The sequence below is a fragment of the Tigriopus californicus genome, chromosome 1 (assembly GCF_007210705.1).
Source record: "Tigriopus californicus strain San Diego chromosome 1, Tcal_SD_v2.1, whole genome shotgun sequence".
Taxonomy (NCBI): Eukaryota; Metazoa; Arthropoda; class Copepoda; order Harpacticoida; family Harpacticidae; genus Tigriopus; species Tigriopus californicus.
Genome location: NC_081440.1, coordinates 5,424,754 through 5,441,379, shown reverse-complemented (window position 1 = coordinate 5,441,379; position 16,626 = coordinate 5,424,754). Strand labels below are relative to the sequence as shown.

Below are 16,626 nucleotides of genomic sequence, written 5' to 3'. Positions count from 1 at the left end.
TTGGACCGCTCGCTGTCCAATCGAACTCAAAGGCACAGTACGGACGTTCAAGCGAAGAACCCACACGGACTGTATGAGAGCGACTGCCTCTGAACTCATTATCAATATCTCACCAATTCATCTTCCAAAGAGAATGGAGGGCCGACAGGGCCACGAATGAGCAAAAAAAAAACACCCTGCCCAACCTGACCAATTCTACATTCAAACGAGCGACGTCAAAGTCAAGGGACGGGAATCGCCTCCAGGCCTACCAACAACTACTTATCTCCGTTACCTCTAAACCAGGACCATTGCTTTTTCCTTACTCATGAGCGAGTCTCGATGGTGAAGCTCTTTTGAGAGCTTTGCTCCGACTTTTTAGTTCCTCGTCGTTGCCTGGAGTCTGGAGAGCAGCAGTGGGTTAGTAGCCCTCGAGGTGATTCATCTTTCACGGGATAAATGGAAGTCCGGGAGTCCGAATATACTGTACAACTTGGATGAGCCCAATGGGGCCAAGCCCAGAAATCGTCCGGGTCAGATTGTAATTCAATGATCCATCAGGTCGACTGGGACCATTGACATTGCAGTGCCTCCTTGAAAGGCTCTGTATTCAGCCAGATAAGCACTATTACCAAATATGGCACCTGATGCTCAAAATGCCTCCCCGTTTATGACCACAGTTTTAATAACTAACTCATTAAATCTAATACCAAGATCCATTCAACATCCTCTGCCTCCACACAATTTTATGGTTAGGCCTAGAGATCCCGACGAGTTCGCTTTTTACTCGGGAGCAATTCTCCATTTTCCTTCTTCGGAGCGTTCTTGCGTTTGAGGGTTTTTCAAGTTAAGGTAACTTCGTCCAGATTTCAGGTTAGAGAGGGCCAGACCCAAAGTGAGATGGGAAGCTGTTAATGAGTTATCAAGCTCTGTACAATAGATCGTTGTGTTTGCAAGACGATGTCTAGTCGCGAGAGAAGGGTCTCAAAGAGTGGTCCGACAATGACCTGAGCCCACCAATGGTCGTGAGATGGGTTTTGTTTCCCATTTAGGAAACGTAATCATAAGCGAGCATCAATTTGATGTCGGAGGGTCAGCCATGCTTGGGCACGAAAAACCAACAGAGCCGCGAGATGGGCCTCCCGATCATCAATGATATTCATTGAAGTGAGTTATCCAAGACAGTTCCTGGAGCCTCTGCTTGAGATATGGCTAAAAGCGGGTGTGCTCTTCTCTCCCTCTCTCTTTCTCTGTCTCTCTATCTCTCGTTAGGTCTGAAACGATGGCTTGTGGCGACCGCTTGAGCAGCTCGTTAGCCATTCAAAGAAACGATAATGAACCTTGAAGACGAGGGCCAACAACCTGTACCAGTCATCCTTTTGTTTCACGGATAGAAACGGATATCTCTTGATGAAGTTGTTCAGGGAAACAAATGTTTCCTGTGTATGCATTTCAAATCTTTGGCACTACAACAGGTTGGGTTCAAGCACCAATCTCCTTCCCCCACACCCTTTCCATCGTCGCAAATGGCGATTGCGTCCACTTCCAAATTTCGAGCTCGAGACAAATTTACCGGAAGGCAATTTCTCTCTCTCAGTCTCCGCACTCCATCCCATCCCACATCAAGCTAGAGATACCCTATATCCTCGTAAAGGATAAGGCACCACTCGAGGTGAATGTGCTAGTACTGAATAAAGTCAAGGCAGGACCGGCGGCTCTTCAGTGTCAGTGTTGGTTGGGGCGAAGGTGAACTATTTTCAGATGCTGATGTTTTAGGGTCGACTTTTGATGACATGCCAGTGATTGAAACGGCGTCTTGTGGGCTCGGTTGGGTTCCCTTCATTAGACGACTGGTGATGACCAAAAACAAAAGAGTTTGCCGAAAAAGCGACATGACCCAGGCGACGAGGTCCTTGGCGGGGACTGCTCAATGTTTAGTGTTCGGTGCTCTACACACCCTTTTGAAAGAGTCTCGGGACTCTCTGGTCTTCTCTCGTGCTGGGATCATCAACGAGGAACAACCCTTTCGAAGTAAAAGCGGCAAATGAACAAACTGAGTTGGAAACTCGTCAAAAAGTTATCCTGCTTGCGGTCAGAAGCCACAACAGCCACATGCGAAAGGGATAGTTAGGGCCAGAGGCAGTGTTCTTAGTGTATAGAGTAGCAGAGGAGTCGCTCAAGGATGGATCATCCTTCTCGTCACCCGCAGAGTCTGGGCGGAGACCTCGCCGACCATGTCCCGCAGGTCCTGTCAAAGGCGTGAGAAATTCCGAGGTCTCATCGGGTTGAGTAAAACAATTCCTGGTTAACTCGGGATCATCTACCTTCCTACTGTACGACCGACAGGGGAGTGCGGTACTAATGTGTGTATCTATTGCGATGGTGCGTGCGTGATGAAAGTGGAATTTGGAAATGACGATTATGTGAGGCACAAGTGGTTGGTTGGTTGGTTGGTTGGTTGGTTGGTTGGTTGGTTGGTTGGTTGGTTGGTTGGTTGGTCGGTTATCTCACGATTCGGCGATGGAGGTGGATGATAGTGGGCCCCAGAGCCATGGATTTAACCCCTTGAACAAACAAATGGTCTCGCCTGTTCATGGCATTGTTCTCATTCCCGATTCAAAAAGTCAGAGTGGAAAATAGCTCGGAAAACGACTTGGAAGTGTCAAGTCATTCCACCCATTGTCTCGAGGTTATTCGTTTCATCGTTTCATGCTCTTGAGGAGAGCTCCGAACTTTATGATATATCATCTTGGCCATAAATGAGCACACGAGGGTTGGAGGTGCTTGCCGACTTGATGCTCGGACGGCTCAAAATTGCCAAGAATGGCATTGTGTGGCTCAGCAAATCTCAAAACTCTCGGTACAATTTGCATGAAAAATCCATTCCGACACACAAGCAATAAATAGCCCTCGCTCCCCCAAAGTGACGTGACGGCTGCCACTGCCTCAATAATGTTCCAAGGGGATGGTTGTTGAAGGGGGCCCTCCATCTTAGCCAGCCCACCTGGTTCCTTCTCGCTCCTTCCTTCACTTCACTCTCTTCTTTCGTGCTAAAATCTATGTACTGGAACTGGATAGAGTTTGCTCAATGTCAAAAAAGGGCTGGACACAGAGAAGCGTTCAACGCCTTGGGTTCAAAATAGAATTCCGATCTTGCTGATACTTGCATTTCATTTTTCACCTAAGCTAGCTGGTCTCCGGGATCCTCCGAATTTGATCGATTGCTGGCTGGATATCCCCGTGTAGCCCATTACCTACCGGGGAAACCGAGCGTTCTTCGGCACTCTGAGAGACTCCCTCGGATATTTCTGAGAGAGGGCTTACGATGAAGCTCTCCTCCCCGAAGTTGTGAAGTTGGAGCCCCGCGAATAACGTAGTACAATACAGTTCCATTGGAATCACCTTTCTGCATGTGCCTGCCGCTGCGTATGTATGTATGTATGTACGTACGTACGTACGTACTACTAGCTCAACCAGCCATTTGGCTAGGGACAGAGGGTATAATTAGAGGACAATCTGTTATACTGAGTCTCGCCCACTTTTTGAAGTACTTCGGGTTGCCAGCTTCGACTTGGACCATATTTTGGTGGCATGAACGAACGAAAGAACGAAAGAACGAACAACCAACCAACCAACCAACCAACCGACAGACCCACCGACCGACTGGCTGAAGTTTAAAATGTGCTTTGACGGTGGTTTCCAGTCCTTCGTCCGAGCTCTAAGTGAGGAGAGCTCTTAGAAGTACCCAGTTTCCATTAAAGGCGTTGGGTATCAAAATGTTCTAGTATACTAGTAGTGCCGATGCACATGCTGGTCACACTTGAGGACTGGGAGTTAGTCTTAAGTTTTTGGTGTCGATCCTATTGTAACAGAATGCGTGTGGACATGCACTTGTGCCCACTGGCCGTCACAAATCACGAAGTCAATAGGGTAGAAAGATGAAAATTATAGATTTGTCATATCTGTTTCGTAAAAAAATCCCCCTGGCTGAACCATGGAAGAAGGATCGGCGGAGAATTGAATCGGGATACGCGTTGATGTGTGAGACGGAACAACTAGGTTCCTTGCGTGTACACAGTATCGGTTAAGAGACTCTAGTCACATGAGATAGATCTAGGGACACCCGGGTGTATCGAGACCACTTTTCACAACTATTTACCTGGTCCTAGAACGATTTCACGTGATAATACACGAAGCAGTAATAATTTGTTCTCCTCCATCCAGAAAAAAAAGGAAAGAAAAAAAATCCAATAGAGACAATCAGCGTCTCCCAGGGTGTTGATTTCCCGCTTGGATAGTCAACTCATTTGTCATCGAGCGAAGCGCCGTTATCAGCAGGATCTGTCGGTGGTGCTGGGACATTGACTTTACATTTGTTCCAACGGAGACAAGGCTTTGGTGGTTCGTTCAGGTCAATTCGAATCAATAAGGGTAAAAGTTCAAGCAGCGACGTTTGGTCACCTATTGGGTTGGAATCAGGGTGACGAACGGCCGGCTTGTTTGTCTACTGGGATCTACAACCTACATGTGTTTTGATTAAACCTTTCGGTTTGCTCGCTCGTAAAGAGAGGCATTGTGGGTGATTGTGGATTTGTGGTGGTGGGTTTTGTTGTTGCATGTGAGAAATAAATGAATAAGGCTTGTAATCACCAGAGCGACCACAAACGAAAGCACATTTTGAAAAGCCAGAAAACCGCAAGAATATAACACCCCCGGTTTTATTATTCTGTTCCCACTTTGTCCAATGCAAACATTTGAATTGAACGGGAATTCACGTGCACTCATGATGGCTTGAATCAGGATTGGCGCTATTTTGATTGCATTCAACATTGGCTCATTGTAGAGCAAGTCTTTTGTAGGTCGACGTTCATCCAATCATAAAAATGAGTCCTTGTATTTTGGGTTAGGCCTTCAAAAAGAAAAACAATGCGAATGTTCGTGGAGGTACCTCTAAAAACCATGTTGAGCATGACATTTGGCATTTCAACAGGTCAGTTTCACAAAATATGTACATTCAATTACATAGATGACACGTATGGCCAACAAGCATGGATTATTTCAAGAAGTTACTTGAGATTTCTTGAATAGTGCATAATTGATAAAAAAAATGCCCAAACCTATCGAATTAGACAGGTAAGACCAATCGAAATATTAAACATGTGGGACAAATGAATACAAAATCTCAACTTTGAAAAAACATTTGAAACCGCACTCAATTGCTTCTCCAGATTATCATATAATGGACATCGCATCCCAAAGAGCCGTCTCAAAATGTCCTAGGTCGTATAATCGATACGATATTTGATCCAGACTTAAGAAATCTGGACTTGATACTAACATTGGTTCCATGGATCGTGGACGGTCTCCCAAATCAGTATTGGCAGCACCCTTCTTGTCTGAACACGCCGTTCCAGAAACGTGCATGCTCCCAGACGTACTCCGACAAGCCATGATCCGTTGAGGTTTTGTGCCTGTTTACCAAGTCAAGTCCTCCTCCTCCTCCTTCTTCTTTTTCTTTTTCTTCTTCTTCGTTTTATTCTTCCAGTTGGCGTTGTTCTTGTTCTTGTTTTCGTCTTACTCTGTCATACCCCCAAGATCAACCCATATCGCATGCTGTCGTGCTGATGGGTGCATTGCGTGATGCATCCCAAAATTGTTGGCCTCGTAACCACCTCTACCCGACATCGCCAGTAGGAAGAAGGAGACGAAGAAGGCAGAAAAAAAAGTTTTTCGGCTCCTCGAGCAAGCTAACTAGAAACCACGAACCTGCTTAAGTAAACACCATCTCCCAACCCTGACGACTGACTGACTTGGATTCTCTGGTGGGACCCTCACGACGAGGACAGAGGCTCGAAAGATGAAAATAATTCTCCTGCAGGCTAAATAGAATTATACAAAAGTGCACCACCGAGTTCAAAGGAAGGCTCCCCGATGAAATGGAGAAATGAAGCATCCTTCTTTGACTCGGATTGTCTCAAGAAGATTCCCATACAATGGACTCTCTGAAAAGAGGATTCAAAGAAGAACTGAAGAACAAGACGGTCTTGTTCTCCTTCTTCTGTTTCGCCGTTGTCGTCGTCTTTTATGCTTTTCTCTTTGAGAGGTGGACCAACAAAGCCAGTAAACAACATTCGGCATCTTCTTTTGAAGCACAATGAAAACACTTCCAAGCCCTTATTTTCAACCCAGAGGGGTGGGTTGAACTGGCCCCGTTGGTTGGGTCGGCTCTAACCGATATGGAAATGCTTAATAGCCCGCTGGTCTCTTAGTTGGATTTGATACCACCTCATTTCATGGAACACGGGTATTGTACATTTTACGGGAAGGATTTTAAAAACATGCCAAACATTCTCTCATGCATATTCCATGAGGAGACCACTTGCCATTATCAATGACTGGAACCACTCGACTAGCCCGGCGAATTGGCGAGGATTTTCATTACCCTATCCAGATGTAATGTAGAGTGGAGTCTTTTACACTAGTCGCCATATTTACACACTATTTAGATGCAAATTAACGAAATGGTATCCCACTCTAAAGCTAGCTAACGGAGACCAAGACAAGTTTTTTTTTATCGTGAAGAGATTCGGAAAATATCGTTTTCTGAATTTTATTGGTTTCATGTGGCAAATGGTGTTCCCAAGTTTCCAGTTTCACTTTGTGTACAAAAATGGAAAATACCTTCGGATTCGGGTGGAGGGTTGGTGCTAGTGGGGGAAGTGGGGGGTTGGAGGCCAGTGAGAAGTCTGCAAACAGGAAAACCTCAACAATCACCTTCCCTGCAAGCTTGCTTTATCGTCAGGTATATTAGCATAATTAGTCCTCAAGTCCACGACAAATCCATCATTATAAGGAGCTGTTGTGTCAGACCCGTCTGCATTGTATACTGCACGTAAACCGGGACCTGGGTTCACTTTGCGACTTTCACGTGTCAGTTAGTCGATCACTCGATGAGCGAGGAGAGCTCTCTGTTCATCCAACCATCCATCCATCTACGTACGTACAGTACTGCCATACATATCTATCCATCTAGCTTGCTATTTTTGCCCTGAGAACGGTGCATAATGCTCGTCGTGTGAAGTGAATCCGGTCCATGTTTACGTATACGTAAATACGGACACTGTAAATAGGTAGTACACATTTGCAGGGATGAGCTTGGGAATGAACCGGGGATTCCCACACGACTTGGATACCAATGTATGAGGTGTCCCTAGGCATCAGTGGAAAGTTATTTTACGACCCACCAGAGCTTCCGTGATCTGCGAACAAAGCCAAGTATTAAAGACTTTGCTTTATCTTCTAATCGGATCTTTTTAACAAGATGGCTAGCTCGGCATCGGGGCGACGAGGAATTCTCTTAAGCACTTTCCTCGATTCCATGAAATATCATGGAAAAAAGGGGGGTTCCATCTCAGAATCGACCATACTCGACGATACGTGGGCATCAGTGAAATTGGCCCTATTTAAAGGTGTCATTGATTACCCCCGATCAAATACGGAGTCATTGAGATCATTGAAAGCGGGAGTCACGTTTTAATTGATTGAGCTGCCAATGAGTGGGATTCTTTTTCCCGGGTGAGGAGCACCTACCGAGTGCAATTTTCTCCACCACTTGTCTACTTCACCTAGACTACCGTTCACCTTCTACTATATACATGGTGTGTGGTAGTAGGAAGGTTGTAATTACACACTTGCGGGATGGGAATCATCATCATCATCATGTTGGTTGTTATCTGTCGACTACGTGGCTTGCTCCTGAAACGCGCTCCAATTCAGGCCTGCTAGCCAAGTAGGTCCCCGATTCAGATTGATGCCCAAATCTTAGTATTGGTGCGCTACCTCTCGCTCTTTTACCAGCAAAGCCGAGCTCATCATTGTCAGAGGTGGCAAACGTGATAAGTGCTTTACCTGTCTTTAATTACAGGGCCAAGGGTAGAAGAAGCCTTTCAGATGAACAAATTCATTATTTCAAATCAGGCTGTGGTCACTTTCGTTGATCACACATTTTCCAATGATCCTTGCTCGTTCTGTTTTGGATTGCGTTTCCAACAGTGTCGATGAGTGGCGCCATCCAGTCCAAGGGGGTTGGAACCTTTGGCTCCGAAGACATCTCCCACTTTTGCTCGGTGCTTATGGCGTCGTTCAAGGCTTCATGCTTGCTTCAAGCTCCTTGTTCTTGTTCTTGCTCTACGTCTCCTTCTTTTTCTTTTTCCTCCTCCTTCAGTGCCGACTTGAAAGTAGCCAAGATTTACGGACATGACTCGGAGCCATCAATCCACAGAGTCGGGATTCAACTCCCTCAATTCTTCAATAATTCAAGCGAGTGAAGCAACCAACTCTCTACATGCAAGTTTGTCCTAAGCAATGAACAGCAAGCACCTGCTTCAGATAGTAGGTAGATGTCTTTTAAGGTCCTTCTTGGGTGAGACCGAAAGAAACACGGCGCTAGATCAGATCCATTTTTCTGGAGATTGGGATTCGCGACAGTGATTTTATCCAGAATATGTGGCAGAATGAGGTCGCCTTGGGAAAATCATGTCTGTTCTCTCTGTCGCATCTCTTGTAAACGATCACCAAGGCATTGAAACACTGCTTGAATTCGCCAACTTGATGTTTAAGACCAGCATTTACATACCAACTCAAAACACTGTGTTCATCTACAGACCAGTCTTCAGGATTGAATTAACATCAAATCCGAAACCAGATCGACAAAGTTAATTGATTTCCACAACAGAGTCAACCGATTAGATCAGTGTGTCCAGTAGCCGGAGGTTGGGAGTAGTTGGAAGACATTTCTCTTTGTCGCTTGGTCCCTTGGATGGATGGATGGTTGGATGGATGGTTGGTGGGCCCCGCGGTTATATCGTTCACTTGGACATTAGCAATGGCAATGTTGTTGCTCCGTTGTCAAAATACGGTTTGTCATTCTAGTTTAAGAGATGAATAATGCCTCGGGCCCGACAACTCGCGACTCGCCTCCCTGATGTTTGGTCGGGTTCAGGTGGTGGCTGCGACACGTTGGCCATCCGGAGAAGCGATGTTCTGCTCATTCGCACACACTGACAAGATTCGCGTTTTATCTACATTTTGAGATTTAGATGAATCTTCAGCTTTGGGACTAGTCAAGATTGGACAGAGAGTTCATCCGATTCTCACGACTGAATGTCGAGCACAACAGAGTGCAGTTCAATATTGTTTTTCGATTTGGGTTGTTGAAGCGATCCTCCTCTTGTTCTTCGTTTTCTCCCTCTGTCTCCCTCTCCTTCACTCACAAAAAGTGGGTTCCCGCCCACTTTTGAAAGACAGATCACCGAGATTTGGACAATGGAGCGAAAACTCCATTTGTCACCACAAGAAAAGGTCTCTGAGAGTCCATTTGAGAAGATAAAACGCTTCTCATGGACCCACTCTCAAGAAACATCGAGTGCCTCTCTAACTCAATCCGTGATGCTCATGGACCTTGTATCAGAACAAAAATTGTTCCGACGTACATCTAAGGCAATTTTTAACCATCCGACTTCGACACATTATTATGATCTTGAGTTCTAGCTCCCTAAACCCCTCCCCCTCAATCCCCCCCCCTCTCAATCCAGATCAGGGCACTTCCGATTCGATCCGAAGTGAAAACCCGGGCGCGGGCAACAAGTTGGAGAATGGGAACGTCAAATTCGGATCAATCATCAAATGCGAACTTCAATCTTTTCGGTTGGCTGTATGTGTCTACGTCTCAGAAAATATGGTACTGGGTGTTTTGGCTCCCACTCTTCGGATTTGGGGTTTGCTGGCGATAATTGAGACGGATCTGGACACAAAAGTTGCAAATACGATACTCCAAAGCGAGGGTCCGTAGGTAGTACCAAGAAAGTGTCCGAACTCGATTTTGGCACAAGTCCGAGAAGGAATCAGATCTGTTTTCAACTTCCTGCATCCAACCAACCGACCATCCAACCAACCAACCACAACAATGTGCTTCTGAAGCCTGGTTTCCAGTAGTGAAATGGTTGATGATTCGATTCATACCACTCTAAATGACCCGAGTGAACATCATTTGTAATAATGAAATCATTAGTTAAAACAAACTGACAGGACCACGAGAACATGAAGGAGGAGACCTCGCCCACTTGGCAGACAGGAAATGGAGGAAATGACAGGGAAATCCAACTGGCGAACCAAGGGGAAACGACGCTCAAACCAGTCGGAATGGTTGGGTACCCAAAACGCACTTAATATTCCAGAGTCATCTTGAGCCTCTTGACAAATAGGTCATGATTCCAGAGATGAATGCCCAAGGCACATGATCTGAACTAAAAGAGATCGGCAGATGGACGGATCAATGAAGAAAAAAATACCACTATTTCAGTTCCAGGGTATATGAGTGACAGCCATTAGCAAGATGATTCGAACCCAGTTTATGACGATCCTGGCGGGCTGTGTTCCTCATAATTGCATATTTGGTGCTCATATCGTTTTATAGAGCAGGCAGATACAACATGTACATTACAGTACATGCAGTGAAGTATTTTAGAGAGCCCTTCCGAGCCACGGCTTGGATGGTTCATAATCATCATCAGTGGCTTTGATGATGGTTGTTGAAGCAATGCACACTTACACTTGCCAAGTGGTGGTACGGGGTACTGCATCCACAATAGTCCATAATACTGAAGTAGTGATAGCAGAAGTGGCGGTATTGGTGGTTGGTTCGGATACGTGCATGGAAGAGCTTCTAGTGGAATGGTAGTCCGTAGATTAAGGTTCTCCCTCGTCTTCACTCTCTCGTGTGCGTACTTACTTGGGATCGGAGCATAAATGAAGTATGATCGTTAAAAGTGAAGGCCTGGCTTTATCTGCGACACACAAAACCATGGATGATGGTCGTCGTGGTGATGGTGATGGTCGTCGTAGTGGTGGTGGAAGTAGAAGTAATAGCGTCGGTGGCGGTAGCAATGGATGGAAGCTTGAACGATGATGGCAGAAGCTTGTTCAAGCTCCCGAGTGGCTATAATTTCAGGGAATTAATCAAAAATTTCAAAATCAATTCATCATACACGTAGCGAAAGATAGAGACACTATCTTTTCCCTCTCTCCCGCAGTATGGAGTATACACGTATGCTATCCCTGTGGATGGTGGAGTTCCAATCTCAAAGCGGTCCAATGGTGCTCCTTTACCTAATCCAAGCCCTTGGATGGAAGCAGCGACCCTAGTGCTTGTTTACCATGTGGTCGGTTTGAGATTACACGATGCCATCAGCGTAATAAATGACTTTTTCACCCAAGTGCCCGGCGTATCGACTTCCAAGAAGGCATTTTAACGGTCATTCATTGGCACAGGGATTTAACCATCATTTTTTTACATTCTACCAGAAAAAACCCACTTTCCTAGCGCAATGAGAATGTCGTTTTACTAAGGTGTCTTAAAGATAGGCCCATGTTGAAACTAGAGCCTGTGTGGCTGTTCCTGTATGTAGGTATGTACCTATGTAGATCTACCGTCTCTCGCCTCTGGTTTATGCGGTTACCTGCTTAGGCCATTCTTTCGGTCGGGATAATAGTTTTCTGATTATAGATATGCCAAGTCTCGTTTACATGAATTATAACAGGAAGCCAAGGCTCGTTAATAGATTTATTTCACAGAGTAAAGTGTACTCATAAATAATCTCGACTGCACGCTAGTAAACGAAACGCGAAGCTATATATTCTCAAGCTGTTTTTTTTTCCTTATTCGCCTCGTTGTAGAAATCCAGAGCAACCCCCCAAACACAACCATCCATTCACTTTAGACAGAGTTGGCACATCAGTTGACGCTCCTGTTGTTGTTGTTGTTGCTGCTGCTGCTGTGTACTGCTGTTGTCGTCTCGTTGTGGCTCAGTGGCAGCTTTGCCACTTTCATGGCCTGGATGCCATTTTTCAGGGGGCGTGAAAGTCTCCGATCCAGCCTCCGCCAAAGTCTCTGTGGTGGAATGGTTCAAAAGCACAGGAAAAGGGAAATATTAAAGGGGAACCAGGTTTTCGCACAGAGCGTGGTTCTGAAGTGAGATTTGATGGACACATATGAACATGATTGTGTTCTCAATGTTCCGGAATGTGAATAATTTCAAGTGCTTCAAGGCTGCTCGACTATCAAATACAGTGCTTCTTTTCACAGAAGATAAAACTTTAATGAACTTAAGCCAGGGTGGTGGCAGTACTTCTCATTCAATATTGACTTTTCCTCCATCCACTCATCCGGTTAAGGTGAACGACACAATACTGCGAAATTAACCTCCCGCTTGGTCAGTCTCCCTTGGTTTCCACTGAGAACCTTGAAACCACATTTATTTCGGAGCGTTTCTACGTTTCTACAACTACTCCTTTTTTTTCAACGAAAGGGAGTGGTGGATTGTAAAATTAGCGAGACTTGACTGGTCAGAAAAGTGTCTCAAGATGCAAGCATGTCTAGTGATTAGTGATTTCCTCGAAAAACTCACTTCATTTGGGAATGTAAAAGCAAAAAGTTTTATCTTTTCGGTGACCCCCCCCCCCCTGCGTTTGTGGTTTCCACTTTGATGGCAAGGTCTTAATTTCGAAATGGCATAATCAAGTTAAGCCAACAAATCATATTTCAATTTCCACGGAAGAAGCTCTCCTCCCATATTTAACGGCTCTCCAAGCGAAGCTACCACGCTCAAACCCTCCCCAGGAAAGTGCACACATGAATCGCACACCCAACCAGACGGTAAAAGTCAAGTAGCTACCATTTGTCTACTTGTGCTAGCCTTCTGACACTCATTTCGGTGTGTGGTAATTTCCATGATTGTGACTAAGTATTCGACGGCGAGAAAAATTGTCAATGAACATTTACTCAAAAGATGATAATCTAGGTTGCGAGATTATTAATTGATGTTCTTCCGTTGAATAATGCGGACATCTTGCTCACTCCGGGATTGGCTCTTTTTTCTGGTTTCTTTCATAAGCAACGTAATGACACGCCCGGAAAATCCCGAAGAAAACGACTAGCAGCACCGCCAGGCCTATAAAAAAAAAGAAAAGTACTTTATAATCATCAGAGGTTCTGTTAAGGTTATGCGAGAAGGAGCTGTCACCAATTAAGGACGGGAATGTCACGGTGAGGAGCGGATGGACTCTGGTTTCTCCTTCAAATGGTCTTCGGTAACTTCGATCTGAAATATCTGTCAAGTCAATACGCAAATCGTATGTTTACTATAAGGCCTTAAATCCATTTCAATAGTACATCAAATATAAACCAGAGCTTGCGCGAGAAAAGCGGGGATTAAACTGTATTGTGTTCAAGGAAGGTAGGAAATGCGATCTGGAACTGTACATTTTGTAGAGGTTTCATGAGCCCTAAGGTTTGAGGGTCATTTACAGTTACCATAGAGGCTCAAAGTGAGTTTTGAGAGCACCTTCAAGGCCTGGGTAAGGACAGTTCCACTTCGTTCGAACATTGATGTCAACGTTTCTTCTTTGCTTCGGAGAGTTGTTCATCATATAATTCTTGGAACAACCCAAGTTTGTCGACTCTAATTCGTCGTAGAGTTCAAGCGATAAAAATTTGAGGATGATAACCTCTCCTTTCATTAGCACTAGGGCTCACATTCCTTGTAGTGGTTAAACAAGTACCAGGGAGAAATAAAATTCAAATTCAAAATAATCGAAGAGGAAACATTTTACTCGACAAAATCATAAGCTTTATTTCCTTGAAAACTGCAATTGATCGATAAGGGTTTCGTTTTAGAGCTGTGCATCGGGCCCGACTCTAATCGGATTAACCAACAAATTTCGGATTCGGATTCGGTCGCATTGAACATTTCGTTCGGATTCGGATTGGGAAATGGAAAAAGTCGGATTGGGCTCGGATCCGATCCAATTCAAAATTGCAAGATAAACTACATGCATGATATTTTTTTTGAGAACGGTTCCTTTCACAACTCTCAAAATGTGAGGGAAATCAAGGTAACATCAAAGTGACAATCTCTGAATGGAACTACTATCATAAAAGTAATAGTAACAGTTTTGTAACAATCACACACAAATAAAGAAACCCAATATTTCTGAAGCTAACAAAAAAGGATCGAAATATTGGAGGTCTCTACAGTCAAGATTAGGAAAAAGGAAATTAGAATACCTCAGCATATTAAGCCCGATAATAAACAACTTTTGCATCATTCTGATAATGAATAATAATCAATAGTACTACAATTGAAACACGACCCAAAGACAAGATATGTTATTTTTCATTGTTACAAAAAATGGCATCATTGAAACATGAAGGTTATATTTTGAACAAGGTAACTATACTCAATCTCATCATTTAAAAATGTTTAAACAGGAAAAAGACAAATATTGTTAAAATTGAATGAGTTTTTTTAAAGTCAATTCGGTGAAAATCAGATTTGGATCAGATGAAGCAGAATATTTCAGATTTTAGTCGGATAAAACAAAAAAATCTCGGATTCAGATTCTGATCGAGGGAAAAAATCGGATTCGGATTCGGTCGAATTGGAAAAACAGTCTCGGCTTCGGATTACAAAAAAATCTCTTCGGATCTGATTCGGAGACCCTGGGAAATCCTATGCACAGATCTAGAACTTCATATTAATGGTCAAAATATCATTTGATTAAATCAGAAATTATTTAACGCCTTTAAAGAAAAAAACATTTACTGACTAATGAAAGCTCGCTAGGTTGGCATACCGGACCATTGAAACACTTTTTTCCCCCATCCTCTCCTGTGCAATACGTAAAAACATGATTATCATCATTTTCCTCTACCCAATTGTTTAAGTACTGTCTATGACAACCCTCTTCACTTTTTTCACGTACAGTGAACCAATTCTAGTCATCTTACTATGATATCGCATCCTAGTCAGCTATTCCATCATTCTGACCATTTGATTACTCTATTATTTTATTGTGTCTCTGTACAAGAAATATTTATGCATACACTTTCATACATCTAACGAAATGACATGACAAAGAGTCACAATAAAGCTTATTATTATAATACATTGTTTAAATTATTGATGTTCTAAGTGGTCCCTTCTGTCAAAACCACCATTTTTATCTATAATTTAATATTACTTGATTTCCAAATCTGGTTACAAGTTATGGTTGTCCAATTCCATGACTTCTCCTAAAAGTCTAATTTTGGAGCGGTGAAAATGTGCCTATCGAGTGAGTAAATGTTGAATGGGCGAGCGAGATTCATTGTCATCTAAACAAGTAGCACCTAGTTTCAACCAGAGGACTTATTGATACAATCGGAAAAGATGGCTAATAGGGTTTGTAATAGTGTGGAGTCAAATTTTAAATTTATTTTTTATGAACACCAAAGCAACTCGCCGGTAAAAATGACGATGTTCCCCTTTGCCAAGTTGAAGAAATACCCTCATGTGCCCGAGCATTTTTGTTTTTGACGAGGTGAAGCCTTCTTATTCCATGGTGCATTGTTTTGAGTAGTGTGCATAATTTCAAGTCAGTGATACATTGAATAGAGTTTGGGGAAATTGGCGTTTGCAATAGCTTTTAAGAGCTAAACGAAAGTTTGGAGCTCCTTCAAAGACAAATTACGCATCCTCAACAGCATAGAAGTCTATGATTTATTGACAAACTCTGAAATCGAAGTTAAGAAAAGGAACCCATGCTTATTTTGAAGTCAGTGATAATAGAGCGGGTGAAAACATTTCAATTGAGTACTTTTTACTGAAATTTTAAAGTATTTTTGGGCTTGCTTCTTTTTTTTAATATCTTGTCAAACGAGATGTACTTTTCTGTGCACAATGTTACCAGTTGGCTCTTATTCTCAGGCGGCCAAAATGTTCAAAAGTGACTCTCATTGGCTACAATGGAGATTGAGGAAACCTTTGTTTTAGAATTATGCCCAAAATCATTCCCCATCTCAAACAGCGTAAGAGCTTGCTTGAACCAAAGAAATATCAGAGTGTCATTTCTATGCCAAGAGCTTTTATCTCAACTGATGTTGAGGGCTTGTTTTGCCAACTCAAACCACAGATCATACTACGTACTGTACGTGTTGTTCCAGCAAGCTTTTTCGGAGTTTCGCAAAAGAAGCTGGAAGTAATTGCCATTTACATGGTGCACTCCATGCCATCAGTATCATTTACTACTGTTGTGGTCAGCCATCAGCGATACAATCCCAGGAAGCAGGCAACATTTTCGCTTCGGGATAAAATATCTTTCAAATATTTAAAACTTTTTCCATCAAATGTAATCTAATCATTTGGTGGGTTTAGCGCCATGTTTTTATTCGCCCAACTGATGTATAAAAAAAGTCTTTGTCATGTCTCTTTTAAAGCCGAACCCATACAAATATGCCCTCCTTTGTCCAACCACGATCTCGGTTTCATCTCAAAGCAACAGCACGAATATATAGCATACTGATTAAGATCATCGTCAAGTCCATACACATTCTTTTTTTAAGGTTACCTGAGGGTTTTCGATTCAAACGATAAGCACAAAGGTTATAATGCTCAACAGTTCCAAAGTCAAAGCTTACCGTTCAAAAAGTGGTAGAATTCCTTCAACACCAGGCGAGATTCTGGAAGGAGGAAAAGTAAAATAATTGACAAGTACTAGAGCTTTATTTGTGCTGAAAGAAGGGTTTCCAAAGTATAAAACGGTTTAGTTCTT

The 16,626-nt window shown here is 43.4% G+C and overlaps 1 protein-coding gene across 1 annotated transcript in view; it reads right to left on the bottom strand.

The window, feature by feature from the left end:
- Positions 1-12,787: 12,787 nt before the first annotated feature.
- The window catches only part of LOC131884875 (uncharacterized), a 12,564-nt gene continuing 8,725 nt past the window's right edge, over positions 12,788-16,626 (bottom strand). The window contains exons 8-10 of the mRNA XM_059232773.1: positions 16,493-16,534; positions 13,059-13,136; positions 12,788-12,986 (exon numbers count right to left, since the gene is read on the bottom strand). Of these exons, the coding sequence (XP_059088756.1) occupies positions 12,889-12,986; positions 13,059-13,136; positions 16,493-16,534 (218 nt within the window). The 3' untranslated portion in view covers positions 12,788-12,888. The remainder of the gene's footprint in view (positions 12,987-13,058; positions 13,137-16,492; positions 16,535-16,626) is intronic.